The 15,098-nt window shown below is 41.1% G+C and overlaps 1 protein-coding gene across 2 annotated transcripts in view; it reads left to right on the forward strand.

Moving 5' to 3' along the window:
• The window catches only part of FRMD7 (FERM domain containing 7), a gene marked incomplete at both ends in the record, with an annotated part of 61,848 nt that overhangs the window by 25,026 nt on the left and 21,724 nt on the right, over window positions 1-15,098 (forward strand). Inside the window, 4 exons of one of the 2 annotated variants that reach the window (XM_081042229.1) lie at window positions 270-374; window positions 1,189-1,231; window positions 4,023-4,101; window positions 8,317-8,414. In XM_081042229.1, the coding sequence (XP_080898355.1) occupies window positions 270-374; window positions 1,189-1,231; window positions 4,023-4,101; window positions 8,317-8,414 (325 nt within the window). The remainder of the gene's footprint in view (window positions 1-269; window positions 375-1,188; window positions 1,232-4,022; window positions 4,102-8,316; window positions 8,415-15,098) is intronic. The other variant, XM_081042228.1, reaches the window with a different exon arrangement.

Consider the following 15,098-nt stretch of genomic DNA (forward strand, 5'->3'; position numbering starts at 1 on the left):
GCAGATCTAATCAAGTGCAAGGCTGTTTTTTTCCAAGAGGGTTTTCCATTAGTCTGAGGCTTTTTAAGGGGTACCCCTAAAACAATTTGCAGATAGATGCATGTATTTATCTGTAAAACTCAACATCATTTGGGGGGATGCAGCACCTCCAAGCAGTGGTTAAAGGAAACAGTATTTGAAGAGTCTTGTGGCTTCTACCATTCCACACTGCAGTTAATGGTATCAGGTTAGGAATGCAAACTGTGCTGTGATCTCTTTGTTTTGTTTAGCAAAAGTCATCCGGGAAGGCGCTGTTTAACCTGAGTTGCAGCCATCTAAATCTTACTGAAAAGGAATATTTTGGATTAGAATTCTGTAGCCATTCTGGAAATAATGTAAGTTGGTTTCATTATATGGTTCTTTGTGTCTAGAATTGCTTCTAAATGTAGTTTTCAGTTACGTATGTAGGGCTCAAACCCCTGATTGAAAAATAGTCAGGGTGGGGACATTTAAACCCTTGTAAAATTATTCAATGTAATAACTATTTTCCCTTCTTCCTACTTTTCTATTAAGTCACCTCAGTTTGCCAAACACAAACTCTTCCACCCCATGCTCCCCTTTTGTCACTCTGTGAACAGCTATCTATGCTTTATTTATTCTGACTTTTCAGTGGCTGGACCTCAACCTCCAGAGTTAAGACTCCTAATCTCACCGATGAGTATTCAGGGGACTTTTCTTTCTCCCTTCTCTTGAGTCTTAACATTCTTGATGTTCTTCCTGCTGCGTTCTGCCTTGGCATATATATTACCTGGCACCTTCCCCGAATGGCTCATTATATCTCTTAAGCTTGTATTTGGGGGCTGTAGGATTCAAAGGTGGAGCCAAATGCCTTTATTACTTTTCATAGCAACTAATGAGCATTATGCGTATGTGACATCTCTGTCATCCTACAGACAGGGGAGCAGTGATTCAAATCTCAACAATAAAGAGTTTATAGATCAACAATGTTCACTGTCACTGAGAAAATACAAGAGGGCAGATTGAGTGTAGTGGGAATATGTCATCTCTTAGACATTGATGTTTCTAACTATCTTTAGAAGTCTGAATAGTCTTGGTATTTGTTTATTTCATATTGACCTTTATCTGGTACTAAAGAAAAGCTGCACTCAATGCCATGCCCTATCATTTTTTAAATTAATATTATTGCAGGTCTGGTTGGAACTTCTGAAGCCCATTACAAAGCAAGTAAAAAGTAAGTATGGAAAATCATTTAAGGAATACAATTCCCAGTTAAAACTTGAAAATATTTCAATATTTCAGCAACACCACACTATCTCTCACCTTAATATAAGGGGCAAAAAGGGCTTTGATGTATTATTTTAATCCTTCATACATCCAGTGAATTTAGCAATTAAAAAAATCATTTTAACTTTCCCCAAGATAAAGAAAATCATGCCGCTGGATCTTTGAATCAATCTGAAAAACTGGTAATTACAGCACTCTGTGGATTGGCTTGGGGAATATATCTTAGGTCCTAGCATGCAACTCTTCAAGCATCCTTGATGTCAATATGCAATGCTATTCACCTTCTGCCTGAAAATGTTTTACTTTTATCCTGTCACAGACATTGTCCATTCTTTTCAGTTAATATTTGAGTGTCTACTGTGTGTGAAATATTCCCCCATCCCATATTTCACAGTCTAGTGTGGTGGCTCTCAAATTTCAGTGTGTATTAGGATTATTTGGGGTACTTCTTAACATACAGATTCCGGGGCCTCATTCCTGGGTTGGGAGCCAGCAACCTACATTTTTAACAAATTTCATCAAATGTTCCTGATGCCAGTGGAGTTCAGTCAACACTTTGAGAAATACTCTTTTACGGTGTCTATTCCCTCACCTGCCCTTTATCTGTTGGTGCTTCCCACAGCTCTCTTTCCCACTGCAAAATGATGTCATATTAATCCAACAGCTTCCGAACTGATTCCCCATAATCCATCTGTCATGCAGGGTGGCATGCGGGGTCTCTGGTCCCGCTCCCCGCATAAGAACGTAGGATATGGTGAGGCCGAAAAGGAACACCCACGGAGCCATGGATACGGGAGTCATATCACTATATTCTCGCTGGTGGCTGGGTTGGAGACACAGGAGGCAGGAGCCACACTATCTGCCACCCACCATCCACTTGTCTCTGCCAAACAATCTCACTTGCTAGCAATCCGCTTCTCTGCAATCTGCAATCCACACTCCACTGTTTGCTAGCTCGGCCACCATCTTCTTGCTAGCCCCCATTTTCTGCTAGCGTAGCAACGGCAGTTATATTAGTGTCCAATGGCTCACTGGTTATAGCTGATGGCCAACCAGCCACAGCTGATGGCCATCCAATCACAGTTGATGGCCATTTACTACCTGAGCCAGCACCTTTCCACATGAAGCCGAGAGCCTGGAAACTGCACTCTTGGCTGTGTCCCCACACCATCATTTACACTACTACCAAAGGGAACTATTGAAAATACAAACCTGACCACATCACTGTCCTGCTTATGGCCATGCTTCCATGGCTCCCTATTGCCCTTAGAATAAAGTTCAAACTCATTAGCATTATCCATAAAACACTGGACTCTGCCTGCCTTTCTAGCCTTACCTCTGCCATTGACCTCTTCGTACTCCTACCTCTCCTGACTTGGACTAAATTAACCTCAGCTGTAGGCTTCTCAGATAAAATAGAAGATGCCCAACTATTAGGTTGGTGCAAAAGTAATTGTGGTTTAAAAGATTAAAAATAATTGCAAAAACCACAATTACTTTTTTTTTAATTAATTAATTTATTTATTAGTTTCAGGTGTACAAAACAAGGTAATACTTAGACGTTCATCATTTATATCCCTCATACTGTGAACCCCCCTCCCCCCATCCACTATCCCTCCGACCTCACACTGAACCATCACATTATATATATAAAATTATAGTTGGCATTCATTAATGTTTAGCTTCTGATGTACAATGCCATGATCAGGTATCCACAGTATCCCTGAGGTGGTCTCCCAAATAGGATGCATGTCCATCGGATACCCAACAAAATCTTTACAACATTATAGAATACCTTCCCCAAATTAATTTTCAAAAGAAAAACCCTGAAAACCACAATTACTTTTGCACCAACCTAATAAATTGGAATTTCTGATAAACAAAAAATAATTTCCTTATGTAAGTATGTCCCATGCAATCATTTATCGAAATTCAAATTTAACTGGGAGTCCTATATTTTATTTGCTAAATCTGGCATCCCTACTCAGGTGTCAATTCCTATAGGAAGCCTTCCTTGACCTTCTTTAAACTCTTTTTTTTTCTCTTGTGCTTCCGCAGTACTCAGTGTTTATATTACTTTGTGGTGCTGTAATTGCCTGTCTAGATGTCTGTCTCTTCTACCAGAATATGAGTACTTAATTGTCTTTTTATTTCCAATACTAGGAACTCAACAAATATTTACTTAATGAATGATGCCAAATTCAGCATGTATGTGTTTACTTTTTATGTAAAAAGTTTCTTATTTTCAAATGCAAGTAGAAAGGAATGCAAGTAGCTGTGTTTTAATGTAGATTTTAAGATACATAGTGGCATCAGTCCATACTGCTTTTACTTCCCTTTATGAGCTCCTTCAGCCAGGTGATATTCACCTGCCTCTAAAACTAGGCCCTTCTCTGTACCAGGAATGCAGAATCCTAAGTAGCAAATTGTATATTTTTCTAAATGGGACACTTCTTAAGAAAGGACACAGTAGTCCCCAAAGAGGCACATCTTTATAAAATGAAACTCAAAGAGAGAGAGAGTAGGAAGAGGGTCAGGAGAACTTTCCCAATGGCTGTCCACATAGAGACACAATCCAGAAATAGCAGCATTTTACAAATGTGAAAAATTGAGATTTAAAAGTTTGTGGGAGGGAATGATGGGGAGAGGAGGGAAGAGAAGAGGGGAGCGTGTGTGTAAACACTTGTAACTGTTGTGATGGACATTTAAATAAAACTTATGGAGATATTGTGTTTCAGATCCTAAGGAGGTTATTTTCAAATTTATGGTGAAATTTTTCCCAGTGGACCCTGGACATCTGCGAGAAGAGCTTACAAGGTATAGTGCTTAACCTGTGTGTCTGCTGCATGATGTTACTTAAGAATCATTATTCTCCATTTATCAGTGAATGGGCTTCTCGCCTTCTTCGGAAGGCTGGGCTTTCCGTCACTCTGAAGATGGTGAGGAGCTGGAGAGAAGGAGGGCCTGGCTGGTCCCCAAAGGGTTAACCTTCCAAAGGATGGGGACTTCAGGGTGAAGGAAGGGCAGTGTTCTATAAGTGGTAGCCAGCCTGGGTGCCCACTTGGGTGCTATGCCATTAAGTGCTACAACAGTGTTTGGCTTCCTTGCATCTGTGTTCCAATCAGAGGGCAGCTTGACAGCACAAGTGTAATGCCAGCTAATTTCTATGGATATTGAAAATGGTGTATGTGGGCAAGGTGAATGAAGTGTGTGTGTGTGTGTGTGTGTGTGTGTATCCCATGGGTAGAAAATGATGGTGACATATACTTATACAAGATTTAAAAAGTAAAAGTATAAAGAATTATAAATTATTCATAATGTCTAATATAAAGTATTGACAATTTTACTATAATTAATTAATTCCAAATTATTAATAATTTAATAATAATTTATAATTATAAGTTATTAAATTTTTTCAGAGTAAAATATTTTATACTTATAGAAAGTTAAAAAGTATAAAACATTTTTAAAAGTATTTTATACTTATAAAAATACCCTTTAAAATTGTAATATAAATGTCATGCAGGGACTCTGGTACTGCTCCCCACACAAGAATGCAGGATATGATGAGGCCAAAAAGGAACAACAACAGAGCCATGGATAGGGGGTTCATACCACTATATTCTCGTTGACGGCTGGGTTGGAGACACAGGAAGCAGGAGCCACACGATCCGCAATCTGCCGTCCACTTCTCTGCCAACCAACTAACAACCTAGCATAGCCACAGCAGTTATATTAGTGGCTAATAGCTAACTGGTAACAGCTGATGGCCACCCAGCCACAGCAGATGGCCAGCTGATTACAGCTGATGGTCATCTAATAACTGAGCCAGCACCTTTCCATGTGAGGCTGAGAGCCTGAAAACTGCTCTCTGGGACTCTGTCCCCACACTCCACCCCTCCAGATGGAGTCTTCCGTGAGGGGCCCTGTGTGAGGAGCCTGGCAGTGAATGCAATATCCTGGACACAGCCAGGCTCTCTGGGCACAGCCAGGGTTTCTCAGGGTACCACCAGTGCTTCTGGGCACAGCCAGACTTCCTGGGCTTCTTAGGGTACCACCAGTCTCCCCGGGCACAGCCAGGACCTCTCAGGGCACTGCCACTCTCTCTGGGCACAGCCCGACTTCCTGGACACAGCCAGGGCTTCTCAGGGTACCACCAGTCTTTCTGGGCACAGCCAGACTTTCTGGGCACAGCCAGGTTTCTCACATATTCTCGACAGTGGCCGGTCGAGACACAAAAGCAAACTTCCTCCAGTTCCACTACATGGTGGTACGTTCCCAAGCAAACAGTCAAGCGGTCCATTAAATTAGGGATGGAGTCCAGTCCCCATAGTCTACAGTCATTTGCCAGGGCTGTGCATTAGCCTCACAATGTGTGCCCTCTCTACAGGGTGAGGGCTCCAAGTTCTTCCCAAGGAGGGGGGGACTGTGAGGGCCTCAGCAAGCACTTCCCACCGGCCCACAGGGCCACAACGACCTTTGCTTTCTCAGGCCTATGCTTCCCACCCCTCCACGGGGGTCCAGCTCTCCAGCAGCTGCTCCTCCTGGTCTTCCTGAAACTGAGTGTTCATACACACAAACTGCTCCACCGCCCTTCGGAGAACTTCGGCTGGCACCATACCCTACTCTCTGCACCATGTGTCATGCAGGGTGGCATGCGGGGTCCCAGTTCCTATCCTCCACACAAGAACACAGGATATGGTGAGACCAAAAAGGAACACCCATGGAGCCAGAGATAGAGAAGTCATACCAGTATAGTCTCGCTGGCGGCTGGGTTGCAGACATAGGAAGCAGGAGCCACACGATCTGCAACCCACCGACTGTTCCTCTGCTAACCAACCTCACTTGCTAGCTGCACTCCGCTGTGCTAGCTGCAATCCACTATTGCTAGCTCAGCCACCATCTTCTTGCTAGCCCCCCATTTGCTGCTAGTGTAGCCACGGCAGTTATATTAGTGGCCAATGGCTCACTGGTTACAGCTGACAGCCAACTAGCCACAGCTGATGGCCATCCAATCACAGTTGGTAGCCATTTACTACCTGAGCCAGCACCTTTCTATGTGAGGCCGAGAGCCTGGAAGGTGCATTCTTGGCTCTGTCCCCACACATGTAGAAGGGATATAAGAGATAACATAGTTTAACCCCCTGGGTTTACAGATGAGGAAACAGGTTCTGGGAGCTAGAGTGACTTGGCCAAGATCATAGGATGTTGGCAGTTATTCTCCCTGAAGGCTTCCCCCCAAAATGGTTCATGGCCAAATTCTTTACCACTCAGGGGTACTACTTTTCTGAGGGGTCTTTGCCAAAGTCACTGTTTACAATTCAGTCTCTGCCTTTCTATCCCAATTCTCTCCACATTTGTGAGTTGCAAGACACTTTCCCAGATAACTTGATGTCTTGGCATCTGTATCAGTTTGCATTTGCTAACCCATTTCAGTTGAGTCTCAAATTGGGACCAATTTTGATGGACATAAACTTTCTCCAAAAAAAAAAAAAAAAAAAAAACGAATGAGAAAAATCACTGTGATGATAAATGATTTATCAGCTGTTCAGAGCAAGGGTTTGATATTTGTAGCAGGAACGTGTCAGATGACAAGAAGTTTCCTTCCCTTCTTGCTAGGAACAAAAATGAAATTCACTTTCCCTTTAGCAATTGAGGCTGACGCTCTCATTTACATCTGTATTGGAAAGCAGGTAATGGCAAAGGCTAGACTTCCTTTATTTTATCCTCATTGGTTCATTTAAGAATACTTAACTATGGTTGATTTTACAAGGATGCCTTATTTAAGTCCAATACGAGTTTCTGAGATTCGTGTGCAAATGTAATTTTTCTAATTGAAGCATTTCTAACACATTAGGGGAGTTCATAGTTGGAAGGATTATGATGAATGCTTTTGTAAATTGAATAGTCACCTGCTAAATTACCTGTTTTTTTTTCTAATCTGGATTTTCATCTATCACCTGAAATTAATTTTGATTTTCCACAAAGACTTCAAAGTTTAATTGGTTATAAATAAAAGTCCAGATAGAGATTTATTTAGAAAGCCACATCTTATATACCGAAATGTCCACAATAGATACTTAATAAATGTTTTAATGTATAAAATAAAGTGTTGGAACCAATTTTCGACCATGAAAGAAAGCAGTCAGTGGCAAAATCTTAATTATACACATTTTTTCAAAAATTGATTCTCCTTTGATAATGGCTTAAAAGGGTGGGACAAATACTATCTGTTTAGCAAAGCTCTGGGTACCAACTGGCACTTTATGGGTCCCTGATGAGCCAGCTGTCAGTGGGGAAAAGGGCAGTTTGGCTTCATCCCACTCAGTACACAGTAATCCCATACTTGCTCTGTGCAAAGCACTGTGCTAGGCTGGACTGTGGTGACACAGAGAAGATTGTCCAGGTGAAGGGGCAGAAGCATGACCTCAAGTCCTTGGTTTCTGAAACATGATCTTTTTGGATAGGAGGGGGCCTAAATTCAGTGGCAACCCTGAGTTCTGGCCACAGTTTCACTATCTTTGAGTAAATGTGATCTTGTTCAAGTCACCTAACCTATGTCTTTCCATAATAGTGAAATAGGCTGGTTTTTCCTGCCCTGCCAACCTTCTAAGTTGTTTCGATAGTGCTTGACAGTGTTTTATAAACAGCAGCACTGGCCTCCTGAGCGGGCTGATTCTTGCTGAATTTTCCTTTCTCTCTGGCTGGGTATGTGGCTTTGCTACGTGGCAGAAACCACCAGAGGATGATTGGCCAACTCTTTCAAGTTGGCAGGAGGATTTGGCTGGGGTGATTCCTAATGGCTGTGAGTCCCACCAAAGTGCTGGATCAGCTGGATTGTGGTCTAGTGCTGGCTTGGGGCTGAAGCAAAGCCTATGCATTACTCACTACCCCAAAAAGGCATCTCACTGACTGGGGGTATTCCTTTCTTGAAACGTTTCCTTTCTTGAAACGTTTTGGATCTAGGAGAAGGGAATGCTTCTTTCTTGTTCCTGTTTCTTTCTCAAGAGATTTCCCCCAACTTCTTGGCAGGTATCTTTTTACTCTTCAAATAAAGAAGGATTTGGCTCTAGGAAGGCTTCCATGCAGTGACAACTGTACAGCGTTGATGGTATCTCACATCTTACAATGTAAGTAGCAAATGTTGGCTTTGGGGCCTATCAACCAGGCAGAGAACCAAGCAAAGGAGCTGAGCACCCCCAGCGTGTCCATCATTGTGTTAGGACTTATGGAGGAGAGAAAGCCTAGATAAGATGTACAGAAATACCATGGTCTAATAGAAAGAGGCTGTCATTGTAGTCAGGGAAATTTGGATTCAAATACTGTCTCTACTACATTCTAACTATTGTAGCCTTGGGTAAAGTCCTCTCCCCTGCATGTGCCTGAGTTTCCTAGTCTTTCAAATAGTGACAAAACTACTTTCTTATAGAGTGGTTGTATTTTTATAGATTAAAAGTAAATGCTGTTTTTCTTCTATCTGGGTCTAACCTTCCCCTCCCACTGCCTGGGGCTTACTGTCCAGGAACTGGTTTGGACTAATCCAGGCATGGACTTTGCCAGGCAGGCCCCCACGCCCTTTGTTTGCCTCAGGATACATTTCTGATACGTGCTTTCTGTGGCACATTGTCACGTTTGATGTGATTTTCATGTTGCTCTGTATCATGACTCCAGAGAACAAAGCACAGAGTACAGCAGGTGGAGAGAGGCTAAAAGGGGAAAAGGCCCCAAGCATCTATTAGACTGCCCTATATCCTAGAAGCCAAGTGGTTGGACTAGGCTGAATAATGAAAGCAGGGAGAAGGAACCTGGGAAACAGTAGGGCCCTGGCTGGGAGGGAGTGAAGCTGGGCCAACCAGGCTGTTCCTGTACCCCTAATGATTTGGTTGAGGCAGCTGGAGATAGTATCTCTTATTCTAGGACGGCTATACTGTCTCTTCTAGAGAGACCTTCCAAGAATAGGCTGCTCCTTACCATTCCTACAGGATCATAACTTCGTTTTTTGTTTGTTTCACAAATTCATTTGTTTACCTCTATCCTTTATCTTCCTGACAGTCCAGAATGTGTAGATTTCTGTTTTCACTGGGAAATTCAGAATAAAGTGCTTGAATAGGGACAGTGTCTGAGTCAGTGTTTACAAAGCAACTGCTGAATGGGACAGGTAATGACAGCCCCAGGATCTCAGGAAGGCAGAGGGCAGTGAAAGCAATAGTAATCAGGGAAGGCTTATGAAGGAGGTGGCTTTTGTGCTGGTTGTTAAAGGGACACATAGACATTTGATAGGTAGTAACAGGCAGAGAAAACAGCATGAAAAAAATAGTAGTGGGACAAGAAGTAGTATATACAGAGGATGCAGCACAAGTAAAGCTCAAGTATAGGGTCTGTTTAGGAAAGGTGGCAGAAAACTAAGCATTATTTTGCAGGGTCTTGAATGCCAAGGACACTAACCATATGTCCAGTATTGTGCTTGGCTTGATGGGGGAAGCATAGGGTAAGGCAGATAGAGAAAACAATCTTGGAAGACTTATCCTTCTCCATGAGCTGCCTATTAAGGCAGCAGTCAGGAGATTGGGGCTCCCCGACAGCCTCAGATTGGGGGAACCCAATTTCATTCTTAATGGTTCAGCATTATAGATTTGGGCATTCCCTAGTGGCCGTTTCAGGCATAGCACAGAACACTTAAGCTTTTCTAGAGGATATTTTGTCAATAGATGCTCTTTCCATAGAAAAAGGCTAAAGTTTCAATAAGTCAGTTCTTCACAATCCATCATGTCAAACTATTTTACTGGCTGTTACAGCAGTGTGTAGAATACAATCAGATTGCTCATTCATTGGCTCATTTATTCATTTATACAATATTTATGTTCTAGACATTCAAGAACCTCCACATTCTGACTTTCTGATCTAATTAATTCTCTCTTATATACCCCTCTGGATCTAGCCAGACACTCCCTCCCACACACAATTTGTACATTCCAAATGAAACTTCCCTTTTATGAACGCCTTTAGTAATTCTTCTTTGTTATTCATTCAACAAAATGTTGAGTACCTACTACATGCTAGGTCCTACTATTATAGGCACTGGGAACATAGAAGTGAACTAAGCGGACAAAAATTCTTGCCCTCATGGAGTTCTCATTTTGGGAGTGGAAGAGAAACACAATAACCAAAATAAGGAAATATATCATATACATTAGAAGGTGATAAGTGCATTGGAGAAAATAAAGTATGGAAAGGAGCTGGGGAATTCTGGAGGTGGTTACTGAATTTTTAAATAAGGAGGCCATGGTAGGCTTCACTGTGAAGGTGACAGGTGAACAAAGACTTGAAGTAGGTGAGAGAGCAAGCCATGTAGAAACCCGGTAGAGGGGAGTTCCAGGCAGAGAGAACATCCAGTGCAATGCGCCTGAGTGGGGGCATGCCTGGATGTTCAAGAAACATTAAGCAGACTTTGTGGCTGGCTGCAGCTGAATGAGAGACAGAGATTAATCATGGGGGGCCTTAAAAGCATATTAAAGACCTAAAACATTACTCTGAGATGGGAAGCCATTGAAGCATTTAAAATAGAGGAGTGAGATGATCTGAATTAGGCTTTGACAAGACCATGTTGGCTGTTATGGTGACAAGAGAAACTTTTAACGAGTGGTAAATAAGCCATAGACATCTAATGAACAATATAATTAATATAGACAGTAAATTGTGCTATAATTACCTAATGTGATAATATCACTACAATGGTAATCATATTACAATATATAAAAGTATCAAAGTAACACCATTTGTGCCTTACATTTACACGATATTACATATCAAATTTATTCAATTTTAAAAAAGGGAAGAAAATAGACCTTATGAGGGAAGTGTGTGAGAAGACCAGATAAGAGACTATTGCAGGAGAGAGAGATAATGGAGTTTAGATTAGTGTGATAACAGTGAAGGTGCTCATAACATTTGTTATCTTCTGTTACAGATGATATTTACTCATTTGCATATCTTAGGTCTTTTCCTAGATTGTCATAGTCTTACATGGAAAGAAGAACAAGCAGTCTTATATGTTCTTATGTTTTTCTTAGGGTCAATATAGGGTATACAGCTTTATTTAGTAAATTTACAAAGTTGTGCAACCTTTACCACAATCCAATTTTAGAACATTTCCATCATGCCCATTTGCAGTCACTCCCTGTTCTCACGCTTGGCCTCTGCAACCATGAATTTACTTTCTGTTTCTATAGATTTGCCTTTTCTGGACATTTCATGAAATCTGAATGATGAAACATGTGGTCTTTCTCATCTGGCTTTTTTCACTCAGCATAATGTTTTTAAAATTCATGCATGCTCTAGCATGAATCACAGCAGTTTGTTCTTTTCTATTGATCAGTACCATTCCATTTTATGGATATACCACAGTTTGTTTATCTATTTACCTGGTCATATACACTTGGATTGTTTCCAATTTAACTATTATGAATAATGTTTTGAACATTCATGTACAAGTCTTTGTGTGGATGCATTATTTTATTTCTCTTGGGTAGATTCCTAAGAGTGCAATTGATTGCTATATCTTATAGTTAATTTATGAGGTGTGATCAAACAATACAGTAAATGTTTAAATAAAAAAACTTATTACAGTAAAAGACATATTGCCATCAATCCCCCTCAAAATACTCCCCCTCACTTCAAACACACTTATCCCATCGTTCTTGCCACTTTCTGAAACAGTTCTGGAAGTCCTCTTTAGTGAGTGTCTGTAGTTGTGCTGTCATGGCTGCCTTGATGTCCTGAATCGATTCAAAACATTTACCTTTCATTGTCATTTTGACTTTGAGGAAGAGCCTGAACTCACATGGTGCCAGATTTGGAGAATAAGGTGGATGAGGACACACTGTAATGTTTTTATTTGACAGAAATTGCCATATACCAGAAGTGATATGTGATATGGAGCATTGTCATGATGGAGGATGATTTACAGCACGCTTTAAAACACATCTTCTCTCAGCTATAGCTCATACCCAACTGACTGCACTGGACAAGTTGAAACTTGTCACACACTGTTACTAAGATTTGATGCGCTGCTTCGCATATTAAAGATCCCTGCCTTTCCATTGGATGGCACTTGGCAGCAGCATTCACCATATGTTTTGATCACGACGGAAAGGCTCCGAATCACACATCACTTCTGGTACAGCAATTTCTGTCAAATAAAAACATTACCGAACCAGCGCGGGGGCTCAGGCGGTTGGAGCTCTGTGCTCCTAATGCCTAAGGCTGCCACTTTGATTCCCACATGGGCCAGTGGGCTCTCAACCACAGGTTGCCGGTTCAACTCCTTGACTCCAGCAAGGGATGGTGGGCTCTGCCACCAGCAACTAAGAGTGAACACGGCACCTTGAGCTGAGCTGCCGCTGAGCTCCAGGATGGCTCAGTTGGTTGGAGTGAGTCCTCTCCACCACAAGGTTGCGGGTTCGACTCCCACAAGAGATGGTGGGCTGCACCCCCTACACCAAACAACAGCAACTGGACCTGGAGTTGAACTGTGCCCTCCACAACTACGATTGAAAGGACAACAACTTGAGTTGGAAAAAATCCTGGAAGTATACACTGTTCCCCAATAAAGTCCTGTTACCCAACAAAATCTTAAAAACACCCCACAAAACATACAGTGGGTCCTCATCCATCTTATTCACCGGATCTGGCACCTTGCAACTTCTTGCTCTTCCCCAAAGTCAAAATGATTCAGGACATCAAGGCAGCCACGACAGCACAACTAAAGACACTCACGAAAGGGGACTTCCAGAACTGCTTCAAAAAGTGGCAAGAACAATGGGATAAGTATGTTTGAAGTGAGGGGGAGTATTTTCAGGGGAGGGGTTAATGGCAATTTGTCTTTCACTAAATACATTTTTTTAAAGATTTTTTTTTTCATTAAGGAAGGGGAACAGGACTTTATTGAGGAACAGTGTATACTTGCAGAACTTTTCCCAAGTCAAGTTGTTGTCCTTTCAATCTTAGTTGTGGAGGGCACAGTTCAGCTCCAGGTGCAGTTGCCGTTGTTTGTTGCAGGGGGCACAGCCCACCATCCCTTGCGAGAGTCGAACCCGCAACCTTGTGGTTAAGAGGACGCGCTCTAACCAACTGAGCCATCTGGGAGCTCAGCGGCAGGTCAGTTTAAGGTGCCGTGTTCACTCTTAGTTGCAAGGGGCAGAGCCCACCATCCCTTGCAGGAGTGGAGGAATCGAACCGGCAACCTTGTGGTTGAGAGCCCACTGGCCCATGTGGGAATCGAACCGGTAGCCTTAGGCATTAGGAGCACGGAGCTCCAACCGCCTGAGCCACTGGGCTGGCCCTACATAAATTTTTTTATTTAAACATTCACCGTATTGTTTGATCACACCTTGTATGTTTAACATTTTAAGAAACTGCCAAAATGTTTTCCAAATTATGACAGTAAAACCACAAATATATGTGGTTTCCAATTTCTCCACATCTTCTTCAACAGTTTGTGTTGCCTATCTTTTTGATTATGGCCATTCTAGTGAGTATGAAGAGGTATCTCATTTCAATTATAATTACAATTTTTATTGACTAATGATGTTGAACACCTTCTCATCTGCTTATTAACCATTCCTATCTTTTCTTTGGTAAAATGTCTATTCAAATCTTTTGTCCATTTTTAAATGGGCTGTCTTCTTGTTGACTTTTAAGAGACTTTTGTATATTCTTATTAAAAATTCTTATGAGATATGTAATTTGCAAGTTCCCCCAGTCTGTAGCTTGATTTTTCATTTTCTTAATGCTGTCTTTTTGAGTGTAACAGTTCTTGATTTTGATGGAATTCTACTTTCTCAATATGTCTTAGTGGATAATGCTTTTGGTGTTATATCTATGAACTCTTTGCCTAACCTAAGATCGCAAAGATTGTCTCCTAAGTTTTCTTCTAGAATTTTATACATTTATCTCTTAGATTTATGTATATGAACCATTTTGAATTAGTTTTTGTATGCTTATATGGTATATAATGTGAGGTAAGAATCTAACTTCATTTTTTTGCATGTGGCAATCCATTTGTCCCATTTATTAAAAAGACTATTATTATATCCCCATTGAATTGTCTTTGTACCTGTGTCAAAAATCAATTAACCATAAATGTAAGGACTTAATTCTGGATTTTCAACTATGTTCCATTAACTTGTATGCCCTTATGCCATTACCACATTGTCTTGTTTACTGTAGCTTTGTATTAAGCTTTGACATAGGGAAGTGTACATCTTTCAGCTTTGTTCTTCTTTTTCAAAAATGTTTTGGTTATTTTGCATCCAGTGCATTTTCATAAATTTTAAGATCATTTGTCAATTTCTACAAAATATTGGTGGGGATGGAATTGATGGAGTCTGCTAATCCGTGAATCTGAAATGTCTTTCAATTCATATAGATCTTTAGCAATTTCTCTTGGCAATGTTTTGTACTTTTCAGTATATAAGTCTTACATACACATACACATCTTTTCATATACTGATCTGTCTAGCTACCTTGATGAACTCATACATCAGTTCTAGTAATTTTTTTTTGGATTCCTTAGGATTTTCCACACACAGAACCATGTTGACTACAAGTTTACACAATTTTATCTCTTCCTTTCCAGCACGAATTTTTTATATTTCTTCTTGTTGCCTGATGAGAACCACCAGTAGTAGAATGTTGGCTAGAAGCAGCAACAGAAGACATCCTTATTTATAATCTTAAGGAAAACATTCAGTTTCACAACATTTAGGATAATTATAATGTGAGATGTAGGGGTAATAGTTGACCTTTATCAGATT

Source organism: Rhinolophus hipposideros, assembly GCF_964194185.1.
Source record: "Rhinolophus hipposideros genome assembly, chromosome: X".
Taxonomy (NCBI): Eukaryota; Metazoa; Chordata; class Mammalia; order Chiroptera; family Rhinolophidae; genus Rhinolophus; species Rhinolophus hipposideros.